Below are 21,197 nucleotides of genomic sequence, written 5' to 3' on the forward strand. Positions count from 1 at the left end.
TCAGTTATTTCACTTGCCATTATTTTCTACCATTCTGAGGGTTGTCTTTTCACTTTGTTTGTAGTTTCCTTTCCCATGCAAAAACTTCCAAGTTTAATTAGGTGTCGCTTGTTAATTTTTGTTTTTTTTTGTCCATTACTCCAGGAGGTGGATAGTAGAGGATCTTACTGTGATTTATGTCATGGAGTGTTCTGCCTATGTTTTCCTCCAAGAGTTTATAGTTTGTGGTCTTAGATTTAAATCTTTAATCCATTTTGAGTTTGTCTGTGTATGTTGTTAGGAAATAGTCTAATTTCATTCTTTTACACATAGCTGTCCAATTTTCCCAGTACTACTTATTGAAGAGACTGTCTTTTTGCCTTTGTATATTCTTGCCTCCTTTGTCAAGGATAAGGTGCCCATAAGTGTGTGGGTTTATCTTTGGGCTTTCTATCTTGTTGCATAGGTGTATATTTCTGGGTTTTCTGCCTGTGCCATACTGTCTTGATGACTGTAGCTTTGTAGTATAGTCTAAAGTCAGGAAGATTGAATCCTCCAGCTCCATTCTTCTTTCTCAAGATTGCTTTGGCTATTCGGGGGTCTCTTGTGTTTCCATATGAATTGTGAAGTTTTTTGTTTGAGCTCTGTGAAAAATGCCATTGGTAATTTGATAGCAATTGCATTTAGTCTGTAGATTGCTTTTGGTAGTCTATTCATTTTCACAATATTGATTCTTCCAACCCAGAAATATGGCATATCTCTCCATCTGTTTATGTTGTCTTTGATTTCTTTCATCAGTGTCTTATCATTTTTTTGTATATAGCTCTTTTGTCTCCTTAAGTAGGTTTATTCCCAAGTACTTTGTTCTTTTTGTTGCAATGGTAAATGGGATTGATTCCTTAATTTTTGATACTTTGAAACTGTGGTGCTGGAGAAGACTCTTGAGAGTCCCTTGGACAGCAAGGAGATCAAACCAGTCCTTCCTAAAGGAAATCCAATACTGAATATTCATTGGAAGGACTGATGCTGATCCTGAAGCTCCAAGGGATACTTTGGTTACGTCATGTGAAGAGCTGACTCATTGGAAAAGACCCTGAGGCTGGGAAAGACTGAGTACTGGAGGAGAATGGGGCTACAGAGGATGACATAGGTGGATGGCATCACTGACTCAATGAACATGAGTTTGAGTAAACCTCAGGAGATAGTGAAGGCATGCTGTTCTTCATGGGGTTGCAAAGAGTGAGACACAACTTAGCAGCTGAACAGCAACAGCCACATGTGGGTCATCCACAGGAGGTTGCTCCTGTGGCTGCCCTGGAGGACTTGGGGTCTGCCCCAGTGAGTACCAGGTATGGACGTCGCCCAACTGCTTGTCTAGCAGGGACCCAGGTAGTGCCAAGTACAGAGGGGATCTGGCAACCACAGGCACAGGAGATGTGGGACTCTTAGGATTTTTTCTAGCCTCTGGAAACTCTGGTGCAGTAAGGATTGAGCATGGACGTGGTGCAGCTGCTTGGATTGTGGGGAGTCTGGCAGTGCCAAGTGTGTAGGGATGCCACCAGACTTAGGTGGAGAAACTATGGCACTAGTAGAGTCTTTTTCTAGCCTCTGGCATCTGGTGTTCAAAGGTCCTTCTCTATTGCTTACTGCATCAGGCACTTAAAGGGCCACACTCTCTGGAGTCTTTATTGGTTAGCTCTTGTGCTGGAATATGGGGAGAGAGAAGCTATAGTGATGGCTCCACCCCCTGTGTGTGACTCAGAAGTATTGCCTTGACCCCATCATTGCCTAACTTTCTTCCAAAGGCATTCACCACTGCAGTCTTCTCCCTCATTTCCCCTTGGGCCATCTCCTTGCAGTCAACAGTAGACTTTGCCCTGAGATGGCTCTCCAACCCATAAGCTCCTGCTCTCAGCCACCATGCATTCCAGGGGACTTCTGTCCCTTTCCAGGGTATGTGGGCTGTGGCGAGGATTGGCTTTGTGGATCTCACTCCATTCAGACTGTCACAGGTCAGCTGCTGCACTCTCCAACAGCCTCAAATGCAACCCTTCTGTCCCAAACAGTTGCTCCAATGTGTCTATCTGACCCCTGCTCCAGTTCCCCCACTCCTTGGGTACAGGTCCAGTCCTGCTCACTCTCCTCTTTTTCCCTACCTTCTTTCATTCCACTGAGTTTTGCTTGGATTTATAATTCCTGTCTGTTGGTCACGGGCTCCTGCCAGCTCTCAGCTGGTGTTCTGCAAGATCTTCTGTATCTGAATGTGTTTTCTTGATGCATCCATGGAGAAAGATGTACTCCATGTCCACCTACTCTTCTATCTTGTCTCCTCTCTATATTAAGTCTTGATATTGTAGGTCTGCCTACCTTCATCATCTTCAGAATTGTTTGACCTATTCTTAGCTCTTGACATTTCCATAGGAATTGTAGAGTCAGATGTGCTCCATTTATATCTTTGGTTGTGTCTGGCTTCCTTTTCAGGGCTGCTGTTTGCTGTGTCAGAGTAAAATCAAGCTGCATGGGTGATGTATTTGAGTTTAATAGTTCTTCTGATCATTGAACTTCTCTCTGCAGCTGCTTGCTTGTATGTTTTCTTTTCTCTTTTTTCTTCTTCTCCTTCCCTTTCTTCTTGTGGCTATTTTAAAGAATATCTACAGTTATTTTTTGACTGAAGAAAAAGTAGTATAGTGAGGAGAGAAGGCAATTAATAGAGAATGTATAAAGCAAAAGATACAAATCTCTTTGATAGATTGCTGGGACATTCTAGATATTTTTCTGGACATATATAACTGTGTGTTCATAAAAAAATTGGACACATACAACTATTTTCATAAAAGAAAAAAATTGGTCACATGCAGGCTGGTCTGTAGTTGGCTTTATTTCATTTAGTATTTAAAGGGCATTCTTCTGTAGAGCTAACTCATTCCTTTTGATGACTGCATTGTATGTATATATAGTAATTTTATCTACCTACTTTTTGAAGTTGCAGCTACTTTCACATACGGTTGATCCTCATTGGCAGAGTGGAGCTGTGCAGTTTATTTTCCATCTCCCTGATGTCTTCCCTCTTATTCTTTTCAAGGAGTATTACTGGGATTCTGCCAAGACTGTTCCTATTTACTTTTTAGGGTCACTGGCACATAACTTTGTTAGATGGAAAGAGTGGACAGTTAACCTAGTGAACAGTTAACCTTGGTATAAATTCTTCAGTTTGGTGCTATCTGTATTTTACTAAAAAGACATACTTGCAGGTTTTTTTTTTTTCATTTTGTTTTTAATGTACAGTGTTGTGGAGGAGAGTGCCAATGGTGTAGTGCTGGAAATAGCAGCCAAACTGAAGAGTTAAGAAATGAACAAGTTTGAGAAAATGGAGATGAAACTCTTAAGTAGCGCATTGCCACACACTTGATTATGAGAAGTTAGGGGAGGAAGTGAGGCAGTTCTTGGCATTTTGGTTTTTATTGATGTACTTTTTGAAAGAAGTTGAAGTTGGGTTTCTATGTTATGTAATTTGTCCTTTTCTTAATCTTCCTAGCCTCCACCAGGTAATGTGAAAATGCCTAATGTACCCAGTACACAGCCAGCAATAATGAAGCCAACAGAGGAACATCCAGCTTATACACAGATTGCAAAGGTTAGTTCATGTTACATGTGTAAATTCATATGGCAAATTACAATATCAATAGCATTTGCTTTCAGAGCAAAATACTTCTTTATATAGTATTCCTTATTACTTAATTTTATTGGAATATAGTTGATTTATCCTTCTTGTTTAATTTTTAACTCACTTTTGAAGCTGGGTTAGTAGTTTCTCAGCCCTATAATACTCATACCTCATTTTCAAAGTATTGATTTGCTTTGCTCCATTATTAGCAGTTATTGAATTCCTATCATCTTGGTGTATAACTTGTGTAGTGAAATTTTTATTGCTTTTGGTCTTACTTTTTAATACACAATTCCATTACAGTAACAATGATAGATATTATTGGAAAAGAGTTAGGATGGCTAAGTAAAGTATATTGGTAGGAAATAGAAGGTGGCAAAAATACCAAGAAAAAAGATGGATAAGATGCCTGGTATTACATAAAGGCAGATGGAGTTATAAACCTGAATTTCTTAACGATATCTTCCTTGTACCTCATTATCTTGTAAAATGTAAGGTATTATATAGTATTCTTGCACTGGGAACCTTACGTACCATTTAATCCAATTCGTAAGAGCTAAATTCAATTGCCCTTTTCTTCATTTGTCCCTTTTCCTCAACTGTTTCTTTGTCTCTGTCCCTCATTCTAATTTAGCCACGGTTCCCCTTAATTTCATTTTCCCAATTACGTTAGGATTTTAACTGCTCTTACTGAGAGAATTTTTTCTTGTCCTAATGGGCCCAACATTCCTATTGAGGGTTTTCATAACCAGAAGGCCAAAATGGGCCAAATAGTTCCATAATATTTTCTGAAACTCTAATCTTTAGTGAATTCCTGTATTGTGGAGTAGTAGTTGAATTAAGTTTCTAGCATAGTAGAGAAGTAGGAGTATAGTAGAAGCAGAAATATTACTGTATTTTTTACTTCTGACAACATGTTCCCTTATTTTCTGTTTAGGAACATGCCTTGGCCCAAGCTGAACTTCTTAAGCGCCAGGAAGAGCTAGAAAGAAAAGCAGCAGAGTTAGATCGTCGAGAACGAGAAATGCAAAACCTCAGTCAACATGGTAGTATCCAAAGATGTTTGAAATAAAAATAACTTAACCTCTTTAAAACAGGCCTGCACCAGCTCTAGGTCATTCGGTTTGTAGATAAAACTCTACCCTGTGATTCTATCAAGGAGCTCACACATGGAAGATTTCCTACTTGATACTCTGTAGTTCTCTGATCTTGGCTGATTTGCAGTGTTTTAATAGATTAGAACAGTGTTAAGACTCTTCACAGGTGAATGAAAATATGGTTTTATTTTATTGTAAATCAGGAGCCTTTCATTCTACACTTGGAGCTTCAGCTGGGTCTATTGAAGCTTTGTGAGTCCATGGGACTGTACCCTATGTTTGACTGCATTTAGCTGTTAACTTCTGGTTTATTCAGACCAATTTCAAGTTAATCTGCCCCTGTCCTCACAAGTATATCTATCTATGTCAAACCAAGTTTAAAAAATAACACCTATGGTAACTCTAGGAAGCCTGGGTATTTTGATGGTGCCAAATAAGTAACTTCCCTGGTGGTTCAGTGGTAAGGAATCTGTGTGCCAATGCAGGAGATGTGGATTTGATTCCTGGATCAGGAAGATCCCCTGAAGGAGGAAATGGCAACCCACTCCAGTATTATTGCCTGGAAAATCCCATGGACAGAGGAGCCTGGTGGGCTACAGTTCATCAGGTCTCAAATGAGTCAGACACAACTTAGCAGACACAACAACAGCAAAGAAATAAGGTGAATTGATTATTTGATGTGAAATCCATTCAGGCTGTGACTGCCAAAGGTCAGTCAGTTCAACGGAGTAGCTTAGGGAGAGCTAGAAAGTCTCTGGATACGAAGGGATGAGAGAGCTAGACAAATTACTGTGAATATGTGTGGAGAGTTATGGCATGACAATGTTAGGAGAGTGATAATGTACTACCTATTTTTTCCTTATCTTAGAAGATATAAATCTAGGGCCTCATGTCATATCTTTTTGCCTTTTCATACTAAAAAAGCTATGACAATTAAAAAGCAGAGACATTACTTTGCCAGAAAAGGTCCATCTAGTCAAAGCTATGGTTTTTCCAGTAGTCGTGCATGGATGTGAGAGTTGGACCATAAAGAAGGCTGAGCACCGAAGAATTGATGCTTTTAAACTGTGATGTTGGAGAAGACTCTTGAGAATCCCTTGGACTGCAAGGAAATCCAACCAGCTAATCCTAAAGGAAATCAACCCTGAATATTCCTTGGAAGGACTGATGCTAAAGCTCCAATACACCTGATGTGAAGAGCTGTCTCTTTAGAAAAGACCCTGATGCTGGGAAAGATGGAAGGCAAGAGGAGAAGGGGACAACAGAGGATGAGATGGTTGGATGGCACCACTGAGTAAATGGACGTGAGTTTGAGCAAGCTCTGGGAGATGGTGAAGGACAGGGAAGCCTGGCATGCCACAGCCCATGAAGTTGCAGAGTTGGACATGACTGAGCAACTGAACAACAAGGGCCTCATGAGGACACATTTATCCTGGGCCATTTCTTGCTTGCAACATCAGAGACAGCATCTGTGAAAGGAGGAACTAAAAGTTTAATTGAGATCAGTGTTTCTAAAATTCATGTAACAAAAATCTGTCCTGTTCCCTTAGCTTTGACTAATACAAATTGCTTCTATGAGAGATGTTTTAGTAAATGAAATAGTAATGAAGTGTGAGAAATTAAGGGACTTGCTGTATGTTATACATTTAAGTACTTTTCATCTGTTAACTCATTTTATCCTCAGTACAATTATTGGAAGGGTGGTAAGTTGTTCTCACTTTACAAGTGTAGAAACAGAGTCTTCAGGAGGTTGAATGAGTTGCTCAAGGTCTCCTAGACAATAGATGTGTAGGTGCTTCTAGTTTCAGAGCCTCTGTTCTTTACTACTGTTCTCAGCTTCTCAAGTAGTATGAGACTTGTATGAGAGATGTGTGAACTATATAAAGTTTGAAAAGAGTGATAAAACAGTGGAGACATGTTGGGAAGAATCAGAAATAGAGGATGCTTTTTTTCCACTGTGAAAATTTTCCTAATCTATGAAAAAGTATGTAAAATCTAATTTATTAAAGTGTAGGATATGATATGTAAAATGAGAAAATGGCCTTTAGGTGCTGTTTTTACTCTTTGTTTTCAATGTTTTGACTTCTTTAATTTTAGTTTTTTATCTCCCCCCCCCCCGCCACCCCCCCCACCCCCGCTGCCACTTCCCAAGCCCTATTTTCGGTCTAATTTCTTTATATAGACATATTTTTTCTCCTTACAATTGGAATTTTTTCTCTAGGTTTTTGAAGGTGCTGTAATTCCTTAACTTCTTTCTCATGATTGTTTTAGGTAGTTTTCACATATTTTTATGCTTTTCTTACATCTCTCCTTTTGACATTTTTTCCAGACTTGGAGATTTCCAAATTTGGTTCTTTGGTATTGGTTAGCTTGTGTTTCTTGTTGGAGTTAACAGAAGAAAACTCAAAAGTTTAAAAGCAGGTTTTGCCTCTCTATGTGGGTTAAGAATTATATTTAAAGATCGTAGATACTAAGGAGGAAATGGTAGAGACTTAAAATCTGCATGGGTTTCGTATGAGAGCCAGAGTCTTGGGACTTTGAAATAAATTTCTTTTTAGGGAAGAGTCACAGCATATGTCACTATGCCCTTTTTTTCTTTTCTTGTTTCAACTTACATAAGTGGTATGACACTGGAAAATTATTTTACTATCTCATTGATATTCTGGGAAAAATTTTAAAAATAGAAAGCTTTGTTTTCAGAGTTGTAGGAATGTAGATATTGCAGTGTTATATTTTTAAACTCCTATTAAAAGAATAGATAATATTCTTTATTATGAAACAAACAATTACATGCAAAAACAATAGCAATATTTGTATTTATATAAATAACTTCCTTTTTTTTTATTTGCAGGCAGAAAAAACAATTGGCCACCTCTTCCTGACAATTTTCCTGTGGGCCCTTGTTTTTATCAGGATTTTTCTGTAGATATTCCTGTAGAATTCCAAAAAACAGTAAAGATTATGTACTACTTATGGATGTGTGAGTATAGAATAAATTATATATATTTGTTTGAAAGTGTTTATATTTTATGTCAAAATCTACTTTTAAAAAACTCATATATTAAAGTAGCATCATTAATTGGTCCGTTCCTATAGATATTTTAAACTTGAGTGACACTTATATTTAGTTACTTCAAAATTGTGCACTATGTGGCCGTCTAAGTTCTTATCTGAGGAAGGTCTATATACTGAGAACTGGCATTCTTTTGAGGAAGGGACTTCCCTATCATATGGTGCAATGATCCTTTTTCTCTGAAAAATCTTATCTAGGTAATAATCCTTTGAAATAATTATTCATAGTATTTTATGCAAATGAAAGCTGTAAAGCATTATGACTATCTTATAAAAGGGCATAAACTGTTGAAGTATTATAAGTTATTTCTCTTCGAGCTTTGAGCACTATTTACTGTTCACTTTCAGGTGGAGAGGAATGCTTTTATTATTGAAAATGTTGAATTAATACAGGATATTTCATTAAATAGAACATTAGGACATACATTTTAGGCTGTGATGTTCACAATACTTCGGATATAATTAGAGCACATGGAATATTAAATGTCAAAGCTAAATGTCAAGCTGTTACCAGTTTTTGTATGTACACAGAATTCCCACTTATTGTTTGATTTTTATTCCAAACAGCAGTCTCAGCCCCATTTAACATCATTGTGTTGGTAGGAGAGGTAGCTGCCATGACTTCTTACCTGCACAGCTGCTGAGTTAATGAATGCATTGTGGAGTACATTCTTGTTGGAGAAAATTTGTGTGTTCTTACTGTATGATTAAGGAGCTCTCTCCACCAAATATATGAGATCATTTTCCTAAAAATCTTTCAGCAACATTGTGAGGTTGCTTTGGAATGTGAGAAGTGATTCGTATGGATAGTACATGTTTAACTCTTATTTTTAGTTTCTTTTGAGATTATGTTGTCAATCTGACTTCTTTGGTTAATCCTGAGTGTCAGTAGTATTATATATTTTTATTAAAGGTTTTTATTTCATATCTGTCCATACTAACAACTCTTATTTAATCAATATATCATAATATGCAGATTAAAATAATTGGGCTTCCCTGGTGGCTCAGATGGTAAAGAATAGTTTGCAATGTGGGAGACCTGGGCCTGATCCCTGGGTTGGGAAGATCTGGAGGAGGGGCATGGCAACCCACTCCCGTAATCTTGCCTGGAGAATCCCCATGGACAGAGGAGCCTGGTGGGCTACAGTGCATGGGGTCGCAAAGAGTCAGACACAACTGAGCAACTAAGCACAGCACAAAATAATTCTTTTCTTAATTGGCAGAAATTGGCCAAGCATTTTAAGTATAAGTTCTTTGACTTATTAGTGAAAAAATATATTTTAGATAGGAGAGATGGGTGTTGGAAGAAAATTCTATAGGGAATTTGGTAAATATAGATTGAATGAGGAAGATGATGAATTTTAACTGAATAGTTAACTGCTTTACCAGTGCTGATTGTTTTAAAATAAGTCTGTTTTGTCCTAGTTACATATAACTTTCTGAGGTTCTTATGAATAACATAGTTGGCTATAGTTTTTCCTAACCCTGTTCAGTTGGCAGATCTGTATTCAAAGAGAGCTAAGATTCCGTCCAGTTAAGGTTCTGATTTGAAAAAACATTATCTGCAACAAAGTATGATCTAGTGCTAGCTTAGTAATGTCTCTCAATTTCATAAGATAAAGGCTGTTTTAGTAAGTTATTTTCAAGAAGTATCATCTTGTTACTGATTTTGGAGTTGACTAATGCTTTCACACTGTAATGGGCTTCCCTGATAGCTTAGATGGTAAAAAATCTGCCTGCAATGCAGGAACTGCTGCTGCTAAGTCGCTTCAGTCGTGTCCGACTCTGTGCGACCCCATAGGTGGCAGCCCACCAGGCTCTGCCGTCCCTGGTATTCTCCAGGCAAGAATACTGGAGTGGGTTGCCATTTCCTTCTCCAGTGCATGAAAGGGAAAAGTAAAAGTGAAGTCGCTCAGTCGTGTCCGACTCTTAGCGACCCCATGGGCTGTAGCCTACCAGGCTTCTCCGTCCATGGGGTTTTCCAGCCAAGAGTACTGGGCAATGCAGGAGATCCTGGTTCAATTCCTGGGTTGGGAAGATCCCTGGAGAAGGGAAAGGCTACCCACTCCAGTATTCTGGCCTGGAGAATATTATCATACTGTAATAATATAGTGTGAAAGTTATCACACTATAATAATAATTCTAACAAGAGATAACATTTATCCAGGATTTACTTTGTGCGAAGCACAGAGCTATCACTGTATATATATTATATTATTAAATCTTAACCACACTATGAAGCAGGTACTATATTATCTAGTTTTATAGTTTAAGAAACTAAAGCTTAGAGAATCTGAGCTAACTTGCCCAAGATTACTCCGCAAGTAAGGTTGGAGTTGGATGGCTTGATTCTAGATCCCAGAGTTTAGATTTCCATGTTATGACACCTACAAGGTACCAAAATAAAGAAATAATTTACATTTTAAACTCAAATATGATGAAGATATGCTTTCAATGGTACTTTTCTTGAGGCAAATAATCTCTATAAAGGAACTGAAGCAATTAGAAATACCAATATGAAATGAATCTCAACCTCTTTTTGACTATACTCTTGAATTTAAAGAAGAAAAGAAAAAATTTAAAAACATCAGCTATGTTAAAGACCATTTATTGAAGAAGATAATATACTGTCCTAAAATTGTTTATTTTAGGTATCTATATTGTAATGCAGGACTTAGCAAGAAGAATATTCCAATGATGGTTGCAAATTTAGGTCCACTAATACCGGATTGGAGTGCTTAATAAAACAAATTGAAATTTTATAAGAAGGAGGATCATTCAACTTGGGAATCATATAAACAAAATGGCCTAAAATTTTCTTAAGTATTTTACCCACAATCGGAATCCATCAAGTGGACTGAAGTTGGATTGAAATTAATAACATAGAATTGTGCATTTCACTTTACCTAGACCTTCTGTGCGTTTTTTTTGGTCTCTGTGTAAGAAGACTGATTGTTTAGTAAGTAGACCTACATATTTTACTCTTCATTGGGATACAAATGAATGACTTACCGATCATAGTTGCTGGTTACTATGAAAACATATAGAAAAATTTGTAATAGATTACACAAAATTTAATTGATATTTTAACCTATTCTTGAAAGAATTTTTGTGAGCTTTAAAATACACATACCCATATATTCTGTCTTTTTTTCTTAAACAGATTAGGGGATAAACCTTAAAAAGTTACTTCTTTATTTATTTATTTATTTTTTTAAAATCTTTTTTATTTATTTATTTTTTTTAATAAATTTATTTATTTTAGTTGGGGGCTAATTACTTTACAATATTGTAATAGTTTTTGCCATACATTGACATGAATCAGCCATGGGTTTACATGTGTTCCCCTTCCTGGACCCCCCACCCACCTCCCTCCCCATCCCATCCCTCTGGGTCATCCCATTGCCCCGGCCCTGAGAGGTTGAAATTTGACTTAATGTTCTGAACATTCGTAACGGTTTTAGGCAGTTGGATTCCATTTAATATTACAGAATAATATCATACAATATTTCAAATTCTGTTTTTAAGCCCTTAACAGAACTACTTTATTTTTGAGGACAAGGATTTTGAGTAAATTTATTATGAGCTAGCTTTCATGACTTAGGAATCCTAATGGGAATAAGTAAGAGTCTTTCCTGTGTGGTAGAATGGGATGGAATTTTAAAGCTGGCAGGGCTTGTGCCCTTCTCTAGTTGAAAACCTGAGATGCACTGAGGTTGCTTAGCTCAGTACATGTCACCCGAACCCACGTATTTTCAGTCTTCCTCTGGGGCTCGCTCTCCTTCCCTAGCATTTGTGTATTTATCTGGTTGTTAGTTAAAGGCAAATTTAGAGGCACCCTGGAGTGTGTGTATATCTTACTTCATTAACTATCAATTTTTTGATTAATAATTTAAAGACATTTTAAAGTTTCTTTTAATGTATGTTGAAAATGTATTTTTAAAATTTATACTCACTAGGTTTTCCATTTGTTGTTTTTAATTAAAGTAGTAGTTTGTTGACATATTTTTACTGTATTGATAATTTACATTAAACAATACTTTAACTTTTGAAATGATTTATTTCTTATAACAAATTCAGCCTGTGAATAAATTTTTTTAAAAAATCCTTTAAAAAAGTTACTAATTATAATGGGTCAGTGTTCTTTAGGATAATAGTGTTCTTTGATGTTACTCAGATTTTTGGGTTTTGGTCCGTCAGGCAAAGTAATTATTAAGATTATAGGAAGAGATTGCCAAGATCTATTTGTATTAACAAAAAGAAAGATCTGCCAAAGTAGGTAAAGTGCATCATGGCAAACTTTACTTTTTTTAAATAAATGTAATCCCCTACCAAAACACTGTTTTTCGTGCCAGGACTTTTAAAAATGGGCAACTTTATGAAAATGAGTTAATAATCCTTACAGATTGACTGTATAGTCATTGGAAGTTTCTACTGTTTTAGTAGTTTCAGTCCGGTCATTCTAATTAATTTTATTGCTTAAAAATGTTACAATGAGATTGCACAGGTCATTTCTCTAGTATTCTCTTGTGTAATTCATGCTGGGAGGAGCCTACAGCCCTATTCTATAAAAATTATAGTTCTAAGTGTAGGATCTTTTTCCTCTCAAGTCCTGGTTCTTTTCCTGGCAGCCACTACTTTTCTGCTTGGGCCTTGGATCAAGAGGCACATCACATGTTTCCTTCTTAGGGAAGAAGCCCTTAAGGTTGTGCTTCTCTGGTTTAGCTGTGTAATTGCCCATTAGGAGAGGGCCAAAAGAATTTTTGCCAAACAGTGCATGTATTAGAACTTCTTTTCCTGTGAATACTGTTTTCAAATCAAACGTGTAAAAAACAAATGTTTTGAAAAATACTAAACGGAAATGGGGTAGACTATATGTGCTTTTAGGAAGTATTTTTTCAGTTATAATTTCTGTTGAATGAACACATACATTGAATGTAAACATTTATTTTCTGTTTTGTTTTTTAATTCCACAGTCCATGCTGTAACACTGTTTCTAAATATCTTCGGATGCTTGGCTTGGTTTTGTGTTGATCCTCCAAGAGGGGTTGATTTTGGATTGAGTATCCTGTGGTTCTTACTTTTTACTCCTTGTTCATTTGTCTGTTGGTACAGACCACTTTACGGAGCTTTCAGGTAAAATGTGTGTACTTTAAAACATGCTCTTTAAACCTGTGAAGTAAATAATTTGTAGTACACCTTAAAGGTAAAAGTGACATATGTTCATATTTTAAGGTTTTTATTATTGTACAGTATACCTTCAAAAAAGTCTGTATATAACATCTCTGTGCATTAAGTCCATCTCTAAGTTGCTGTATATTCATTCGACTTTGTAACTAACAATATCCCATTCTTTTCTCCCTCTTGAGAAAAAAGACCAAACATGAAAATGAATGAGGGAAAAATGAGAACAAACTTAAGTCTTAATATTTGTAAAAGATTCTTTTCCATAAGAGCATTTTACTCCTATTTTCGCCTTCAAAAAAAAAAAGGTCAAGAGTGGTGATTAATCCTAATTTTTTAAATGGATCTGGGTAACCTAGCTAAGGTAAATATACATGTAATATTTAAAGTGAGTCACTTCCCCTAGCAACTTGGTAATTATTTTTTGTGTAAATTCATTTTTGGTTTTTCAAAAAGCAGTGACATTTTAAAACCATTTAGGCTGTAAGATTAAGTATATTATTTTGCGTGATATATTTTAATGAATGGTTAGGATAAACATTGCCTAAATGCATGTTCTGTGGGATATTACTAAGAGTTGTAGAAAAAATGCTCATTAGCTTAAGTTTGGGAAGTTAAGTGAGATAATAAAACTAAGTTTTTTCATTTCAGAATTTCTTAGGTTTCTTTAAGAGCCTAGTGTGCTTTGTGGTATAACCATGAAACCGTTATGTGTGTCTGCATGTGGAGTATCTTGTTGGGTTATTGCTTTAGGAAATAAACATTGGGAAATGCTGATTTAGATGCTAGCCTTAGATGAGTCCATGCATTCAGTTGTTGATCAGCTTACTTTTATTTGAGTAAACTCGTTTATGAATGACAAACCTTTTTCAGCTCTCATGCACATGGAGCAACATTACTAGGAAATAGGCGTGTATTGTGCAGATGATGTATTAGAGAAATTAGAGGGCCACATTCAGTTGTTTAACTTCTTATTTTCCTTTTCAACAAAAAGTGTCTTTGATTATCCAGAATGTGTATCACCGCCTCCCCCACCTCTACCCCTCCCAGTCCCCCAAACCCTTGCCAAATGGAATTAGAAATGAAAACATGGAAACCGAAAATGAAAAGGAAGGAAATGGGGAAGATTAGGGTATTTGGAGAAAAAAGTGTCGTTCAACAGAAAACTAAGTTGGTTAGAAATGGAATGAAGGGAAGAAAATATATGGGCGGAAGGAAGGAATCTTTGGATCTAATGGAAAATAACAGGTTGGTTGTCAAGGAATGAGAGAGGCACCCCTGTAAGAAGTAGGTTGGAGAGGAATAAAAGGACCTATTTACTCTTTGCATGAATAGAAGAGTTCCTGCTGCTCTTTTCCTTGTTATCCTTTTCTTGTGTTGTTGAATTTGGTTTGCTAATGTTTTATTGGTTTTTGCCTCTATGTTCATTAGAAACAGTGGCCGATAATTTTCTTTTTTTGTAGCGCACTTATCTGGCGTTGGTATCAGGGTAATGCTGGCCTCATAAAATGAGTTTGGAAGTGTTCCCTCCTCTTCTGTGTTTTGGAAGAGTTTGAGAAAGATTGTTATTAATTCTTTTTTAAATGTTTGGTGATTTCACCAATGAGGCCTTGAGGTCCTGGACTTTTGTTTTGGGGAAGTTTTTGATTACTAATTCACTCTCCTTACTAGTAAACGGTCTGTTCAGATATTCTATTTCCTTATGATTCAGACTTGGCAGGTCGTATGTTTCTAGGAATTTATCCAAGTATAAACTCATGTATTCTTAGTTTCAGTAGTTTCTTTCACTTTTGCCATGTGTATTAGAAATTTTTTAAAGATTTCATTCTCTTATGAAATTTTGTTAATGTCTGTGTGTGCACACTTCAGTATCTAGAATGCTCTGTGAACCTGTTCTTTATTGTTCATATTTTTCTCTTTGTTATTAATCATATGATGCAGCTGTTGGTATACTTAACATGACTTGGCTGAATCTGGTTGTGGTGAATAAAGAGTTGTAGAGGCTTCTGATGTTGGCCACTTGTTTCAGAAGTTCACCCTTGCCCTGCTTGTCAGCTAGAGGATAAGTCAGGGGCTGAGCTGAGCTATATTCTGTTAAGCCTGACATTAAAGAGGTTTGCAAACAATATAAAGTAATGCTACTCTTTTGCTTCTCCCACCCCTCCAGTTTTCATGAAAGTGTTATTTTATTGTAAGAAATTTCTTGTTTAAAAATTAGTTAAATCCTTTAACCTATTTCTCAATTTTAGTTTATCATTTGGTAAAGCAAGAGCTACAACCCACATAATCAAAAGTTCCTTGTGATGCTCAATAATAAAGAAGTGCTGAGGCCAAAAGTTTGAGAATTGCCGTTCTAATCCTTTTCCCATTAGGGAACACTGCACAAAAATCTATTCTGCTTTCAGACGCTCTTCTATCTTTTTAGCATCTGTATTTGGTACATGCCTTGAGAGAAAAGTTGGCTGCATGTTTGGGCCAGTATTATGCCTCTCACTTCTCATTACTCAACATGTGAATCTGCTAAAAGCTCTGTTGGTTTGTCTTTTCCCTCACAGAAGCGTTCTGTGCAGGCAGAATCTGAATTTTCAGCTTATTGTCTTGTATTCAGCAAAAATGAATTGAAGCTGTAGAATGTCAGCTTACATTTCTGTAGTTCTCTTCCACTCCAGAACCATGGACTGGATTCTTCAGCAGCTTCAGATGCTTCAGCAGCTATTCAGTGGATTTAAGCAGATTTTTATTTCCATTTTATCCTACTGTTCTAGTTGCTCTTGGTGGAAATACACACACTAGCTTTTTCTCTCATACTTGGAACCATAAAACTAAAATTAATTTGTTTGGTTTTTAGAACTTCCATCTCTGTTTACATTGCTAATCTGTTCTTGCATACTGTCTAGTTTATCCATTAGAACCCATAACATATTAGTCATAGTTTTACATTCCTGATGGTAATTCCAGCATCCTAAGCTTATCTGACTGCAATTCTGATGCTTGCTCTATATTTTCAAGCTATGTTTTTTTGCATTTTTGTTATGTCTTGTGATTTTTACTTCATTGCTGGACATATTGCTCAGCCACTTCAGCCATGTCCGACTCTCTGCAACCCCATGGACCATTGCCTGCCAGGCTCCTCAGTCTATGGGATTCTCCAGGCAAGAATACTGGAGTGCGTTACCAGTTCCTTCTCCAGTGATCAAGTATGAAGTGAGTGAAGTGAGTGGAGTGAAGTTGCTCAGTCTTGTCCGACTCTTTGTGACCCCATGGGCTGTAGCCTACCAGGCTCCTCTGTCCATGGGATTTTCCAGGCAAGAGTACTGGAGTGGGTTGCCATTGCCTTCTCCGTGCTGGACATAATATACTAGGTAAATAGGCCTTTAGTAATATGATGGTAAGGTATGGGGGAGGGAAGGCATTCTGTGGGCCTATGAGTAGGTCTCAGTCTCTTACTTAATAGTTAACCAGTGCCTCTGGACTGTGAAGTGCACCAGTGCTTCTCAGTCTTTCCCTCTCCTCGGGTGGGACAGGGTGTCATAGAGTGCGCTGAAATTGGATATTTTCGGTTTCCCCATATAGGATCTCTAAAACTTTTCCCTGTAGCTCAAATGATAAAGAATCTATCTGCAATGCAGGAAACCCAGGTTTGATCCCTGGGTTGGGAAGATTCTCTGGAGAAGGGAATGGCCACCCACTCCAGTATTCTTGCCTGGAGAATCTCATGGACAGAAGAGCCTGGCAGGCTACAGTTGGTGGGGTCGCAGAGTCGAACACGACTGAGCCACTAACACTACCACTACACTATATAGGTCAGGCTGTAATAAAACTTACTTCCAGAGTGAGTTGGGCTCTGGTTGATTAGTTTCTCCTGAGGGCGTACCTTGTTAAGAACAGAGTGCTGTAGGCGGGGGTCCCCAACCTCTGGGATCTAATGCCTGATAATCTGAGGTGGAGCTGATATAATAATAACAGAGATAAAATTCACAATAAATGTAATGCATTTGAATCCCAAAACTACACCACCACCACCCCCACCCCCCCCGCCAACCCCAGCCCGCAATCCGTGGAAAACTTGTCTTCCACGAAACTGGTCCCTGGTGCCAAAAATGCTGGGGACCACTGCTCTAGAGTGTTCTCAAATGATTCCTTTCCCCCACCTCCTTCCAGAAGCACAAAGGGATTTTTCTCTAAAGAAATCATTCAGAGCCAGGGTGAGCTGTTGTTGGTAAAACTCACAAATGTGTGGATTCCCCAAATGACTAGGTCTCCCTGGAGTTTTAACTCTGAGTTGTCCACTCCGAGCCTCCAGCATTTTGTCAGTTACAGTTCAGATATTCCTACCCTGGCAGTGGTTGCTGCAGAGGTTTCTGCTTATGGGTTTCTGCTCTAATAACCTTTGATTCTCTGTATCCATCTGTCTGTCTTTCCAGTTTGGGGTTGCAGTTTGCCCTCTGGCTTCTCTTCTCTTTCAGATTTAAGAAGAGTTGTTCATTTTTCAGTTTGTCCAGCTTTTTACTTGTAGTTAGGATGATATACTACTTCTAAGCTTCTTCCAGGTATACTTTTTAAAAGCAAGCTACCTCTGGGCAGTAAACAGTATTTTTTTGGTCCTATTCCTTTATAACATAATATCGTTGGTGATTTCATACCTTTTATGTTAGAATATTTCGCTAATTGAAATTAGAAATTAAATATAATTGAAATATAAAATCATTTTAGCATCCTGAAAAATGTTATATTAGCATATGAGCCAGGAAGTCAATTTAATTTTTTCTATAGAAAGATACTTGATATTTAATTTTAAGTATAAAAACATATTCAGAGCTCTGGAATTGATATTGGTCCATTTTCATGTTGTTTAAATAGTCTTCCAAGTGAGTTTAATGTAGGTTAAAATACTGCCTTTTGTAATTGACTTTTTCATCCTGTTTGTATAACCAGAAAAAGAGAATTTTTCTTTCTTGATTCCAAAGTGAAGTCTCAAATTACATTAATCCCAAGGGAAGATAATATTCTTTCTATACCTGCAAGAAGGACATGCTGTTTAGTTTCTTACATGTGTATATGAATATATAGTGCTTTATAGTCTACAAGTCTTGTTCAGTACTTCATATTGTTTAATATTTATAATCTCTCCAGTGGATCATGAGTTGCTGAGATTTTCACCCAGGCCTTTGGACTGGAAATTTAGGGTTCCTGTGCTCCTTTCTACTGTATTATGTTTACATTATTATTTAATTTGCAGAAGTCTGGATAACTCAGTGATCTCCATTCAGTGGCCTAATTAATTTTAGATTATAGCTGCACCTTGAACAACATGAGTTTGAACTGCTTGAGTCCACTTATATGTGGATTTTATTCAATGAATACTACTGTAGTACTAGTTGGTCCATAGTTGGTTGAACCTGCTCATTGGAAAGTTGGATACAGAGGGCTGACTGTAAAGTTATATGCAGATTGGTTAGAGGTCAGTGCCTTTAACCCTTTGTTCAAAGGTCAGCTATATTGACTGGCAATTTTTATTTCTTGAATAGTTTTTTAGCCGAAGTAGTTAAGAGCTTACTATTTGTTACAAAGTTCTGTACCAGTTGAGTGTTGAGAATAAGAAGGAAAATGGCTTGTTTATTTTTATATGGTTTATTTTATAATAGTTTTTCTAGTGTGATGAAAGGACCCTTGGTATTCTCCTTTCAGAGAGTTTAAGGTTCTCCCTTTTCTAACTATATATCTGTGTGAAGTTGATTATCTTAATTTTCAACCAGAATAACATACAATAGATTGAAGGCAGGCCTGATATGAAAATCGATATAGAATATAGCATTGTTAAGGATTTAAAAACTCTGAAACTAATACCTCCTTCTGTATGCCTTTGAAAGAATATATATTCTGTTTTGATTGGGTGAAATGTTCTGTAAATATCAGTGTGGTCAAAACGTTGATAGAGTTGTTCAGATCTTCTGTATTCATACTGATATTTTGCCTGCTTGTTTTGTCAATTCCTGAGAATTGACAGAATGTTGAAATTTTCAACTTTAATTATGGATTTTTCTCTGTTTTAGTTCTATCTTTGTGTAGTTGGACAGTGTTGTTAAGTAGGTATATATTTATATGTTTTCTTTGTGCTTTGAATTCTTTATCATTATGTAGTGTCCCTCATTATCCCAGGTAATAATCCTTTTTTTGTCATCTATTTTATCTGATATCACTACAACTGTTCCAGCTTTCTTTTAATTTATATTTGCATATTATATCTTTTTTCTTTACTTTTAACCTATGAATGTTTTTATATTTATAGTAACCTTTTTTTTTTTAGTGGACTGCCTTCATTTGGGTCTTGCATCCGTATTGGCAGTCTATATTAATGATGTATTTCTTAGATTCTCTTTTATTCTAATGCCTTTACATCATCTGCATCATCAGGAATTTCATGTATTACTTGACTCTGGTAGTAATGAAGTTACCAACCTGTACCAAAAATTTTCAAGACTTTATCAGAAGCCAGATGTCACTTCTGTAAGTAGAATCTGTGAGCAAAACTGTTTGCACTGCAGTATTGTGTAATAGAGGTACCAGCAACTAACATTTATTGATCGTTTCCTATGTGCCTGTACATTCCCTGCTTAGCCCTTTACAGGTATTATTTCATCCATATAAAAGTAGATTCCATTGTTATTCCTATTTTGCAAATAGAAAATATCAGATTTAGGTCTGTTTCCTTGAAGTTACATAATTTTAGCTGGGAGAGTCTAGATTCAAACTCAGTCCTATCTCTAAAGCTACATGCTCTTAATGACTACTCTTCAGTTACTAAAGGTAAAACGTTTAGTACTTTAGTTAAGTTGTACCCATTTATTGTAGTTAAATGAATTGCTCTCCCTTTTAAAATAATGAAATACTTTGTCTTCCCTGTTTTGCCAAATTGTAGTTGTAACTAATATCTCTGATATTGATATGTAATGTGAAATAAGCTGTATAATGGTCATATAAATCTGTATGCTGAGATTTTTAATAATTTAGGGAGAAAAATTTTTTATGAAAGTTGTACTATACTTGGCAGTGTGTTATTTGAAGATATTAAGCAAAAACAAGTGGCTTATTTGCGATTGTTTTCCAATAGGCTTTGATGTGGAAGAGCCAGGATGGCAAGCAGTAGGAAGCTTCTATTATTTAGTTATTTAGTCTGATGAAAAAGTGGGTTACTTAGTTGGATTTATTATGAATAAATATTCAAAATACCACAAATACTTTGTTGTAAACTTAGGCCGGTTACAATTGAAAACTACTTAGTTTAAATCAGTTGATCGTGTTTTTCTAACTATGGTTCTACTTGTTCTTTGGCTTAAAATGGCTGTGTACAAGCTGGGTTGTTTTAAACAGTCTGCTTCTTAACCTCTTTCTGTGAACAAGTCCCATCACCTTTCATTTTGGATGTTGTTGTTGTTCAGTCGCCAAGTTGTATCCCACTCTTCTTGACCCCATGGACTCCTCAGCATGCCAGGCTTCCCTGTCCCTCACCATCTCTAGGAGTTTGCCCAGGTTCATGTCCTTTGATGGAGAAGGCAATGGCAACCCACTCCAGTACTTTTGCCTGGAGAATCCCATGGACGGAGGAGCCTGGTAGGCTGCAGTCCTTGGGGTCGTGAAGAGTCGGACACGACTGAGCAACTTCACTTTCACTTTTCACATTCATGCATTGGAGAAGGAAATGGCAACCCACTCCAGTGTTCTTGCCTGGAGAATCCCAGGGATGGCGGAGCCTGGTAGGCTGCCATCTATGGGGTCGCACAGAGTCGGACACGACTGATGTGACTTAGCAGCAGCAGCAGCAGCAGTATGTCCTTTGAATCAGTGATGCCATCCAACCATCTCATCCTCTGTCACCCTCTTTTCCTTCTGCCTTCAATTTTACCCAGCATCAGGGTCTTTTCAATAAGTCAGCTTTTGCATCAGGTAGCCAAAGTACTGGAGCTTCAGCTTCAGGATCAGTCGTTCCAATGAATATTCAGGGTTGATATCCTTTAGGACTGACTGGTTTTATCTCCTTGCTGTCCAAGGGACTCTCAAGAGTCTTCTCCAGCACCACAGTTCGAGAGCATCAGTTCTTTGGTGCTCAGCCTTCTTTATGGTCTAGCTCTTACAACCATACATGACTACTGGAAAGACCATTCAGTTCAGTTCAGTCACTCAGTCATGTCCGACTGTTTGCC

General features: G+C 37.1%; 1 protein-coding gene and 1 long non-coding RNA gene across 13 annotated transcripts in view; both read left to right on the forward strand.

The window, feature by feature from the left end:
* The window catches only part of SCAMP1 (secretory carrier membrane protein 1), a 150,007-nt gene that overhangs the window by 67,824 nt on the left and 60,986 nt on the right, over nucleotides 1–21,197 (forward strand). For 8 of the 12 annotated variants that reach the window (XM_081505982.1, XM_081505969.1, XM_081505973.1 and 5 more), the window contains 4 exons: nucleotides 3,515–3,613; nucleotides 4,581–4,689; nucleotides 7,592–7,720; nucleotides 12,789–12,948. In XM_081505982.1, coding sequence (XP_081362108.1) covers nucleotides 3,536–3,613; nucleotides 4,581–4,689; nucleotides 7,592–7,720; nucleotides 12,789–12,948 — 476 coding nt within the window. In that variant the 5' untranslated portion in view covers nucleotides 3,515–3,535. Of the gene's footprint in view, nucleotides 1–3,514; nucleotides 3,614–4,580; nucleotides 4,693–7,591; nucleotides 7,721–12,788; nucleotides 12,949–21,197 lie in introns of all 12 variants that reach the window. The other 4 variants (XM_081505971.1, XM_081505976.1, XM_081505972.1 and 1 more) reach the window with 1 other exon arrangement.
* On the forward strand, nucleotides 8,977–10,223 carry LOC145512324 (uncharacterized). The gene is made up of 2 exons (XR_014058471.1): nucleotides 8,977–9,200; nucleotides 9,772–10,223. It is a non-coding gene; the product is annotated as an uncharacterized LOC145512324 (long non-coding RNA).

This window comes from Giraffa tippelskirchi, chromosome 7 (genome assembly GCF_054371585.1).
Source record: "Giraffa tippelskirchi isolate mGirTip1 chromosome 7, T2T-mGirTip1v1.2.pri, whole genome shotgun sequence".
In the NCBI taxonomy this organism is placed as follows: domain Eukaryota; kingdom Metazoa; phylum Chordata; class Mammalia; order Artiodactyla; family Giraffidae; genus Giraffa; species Giraffa tippelskirchi.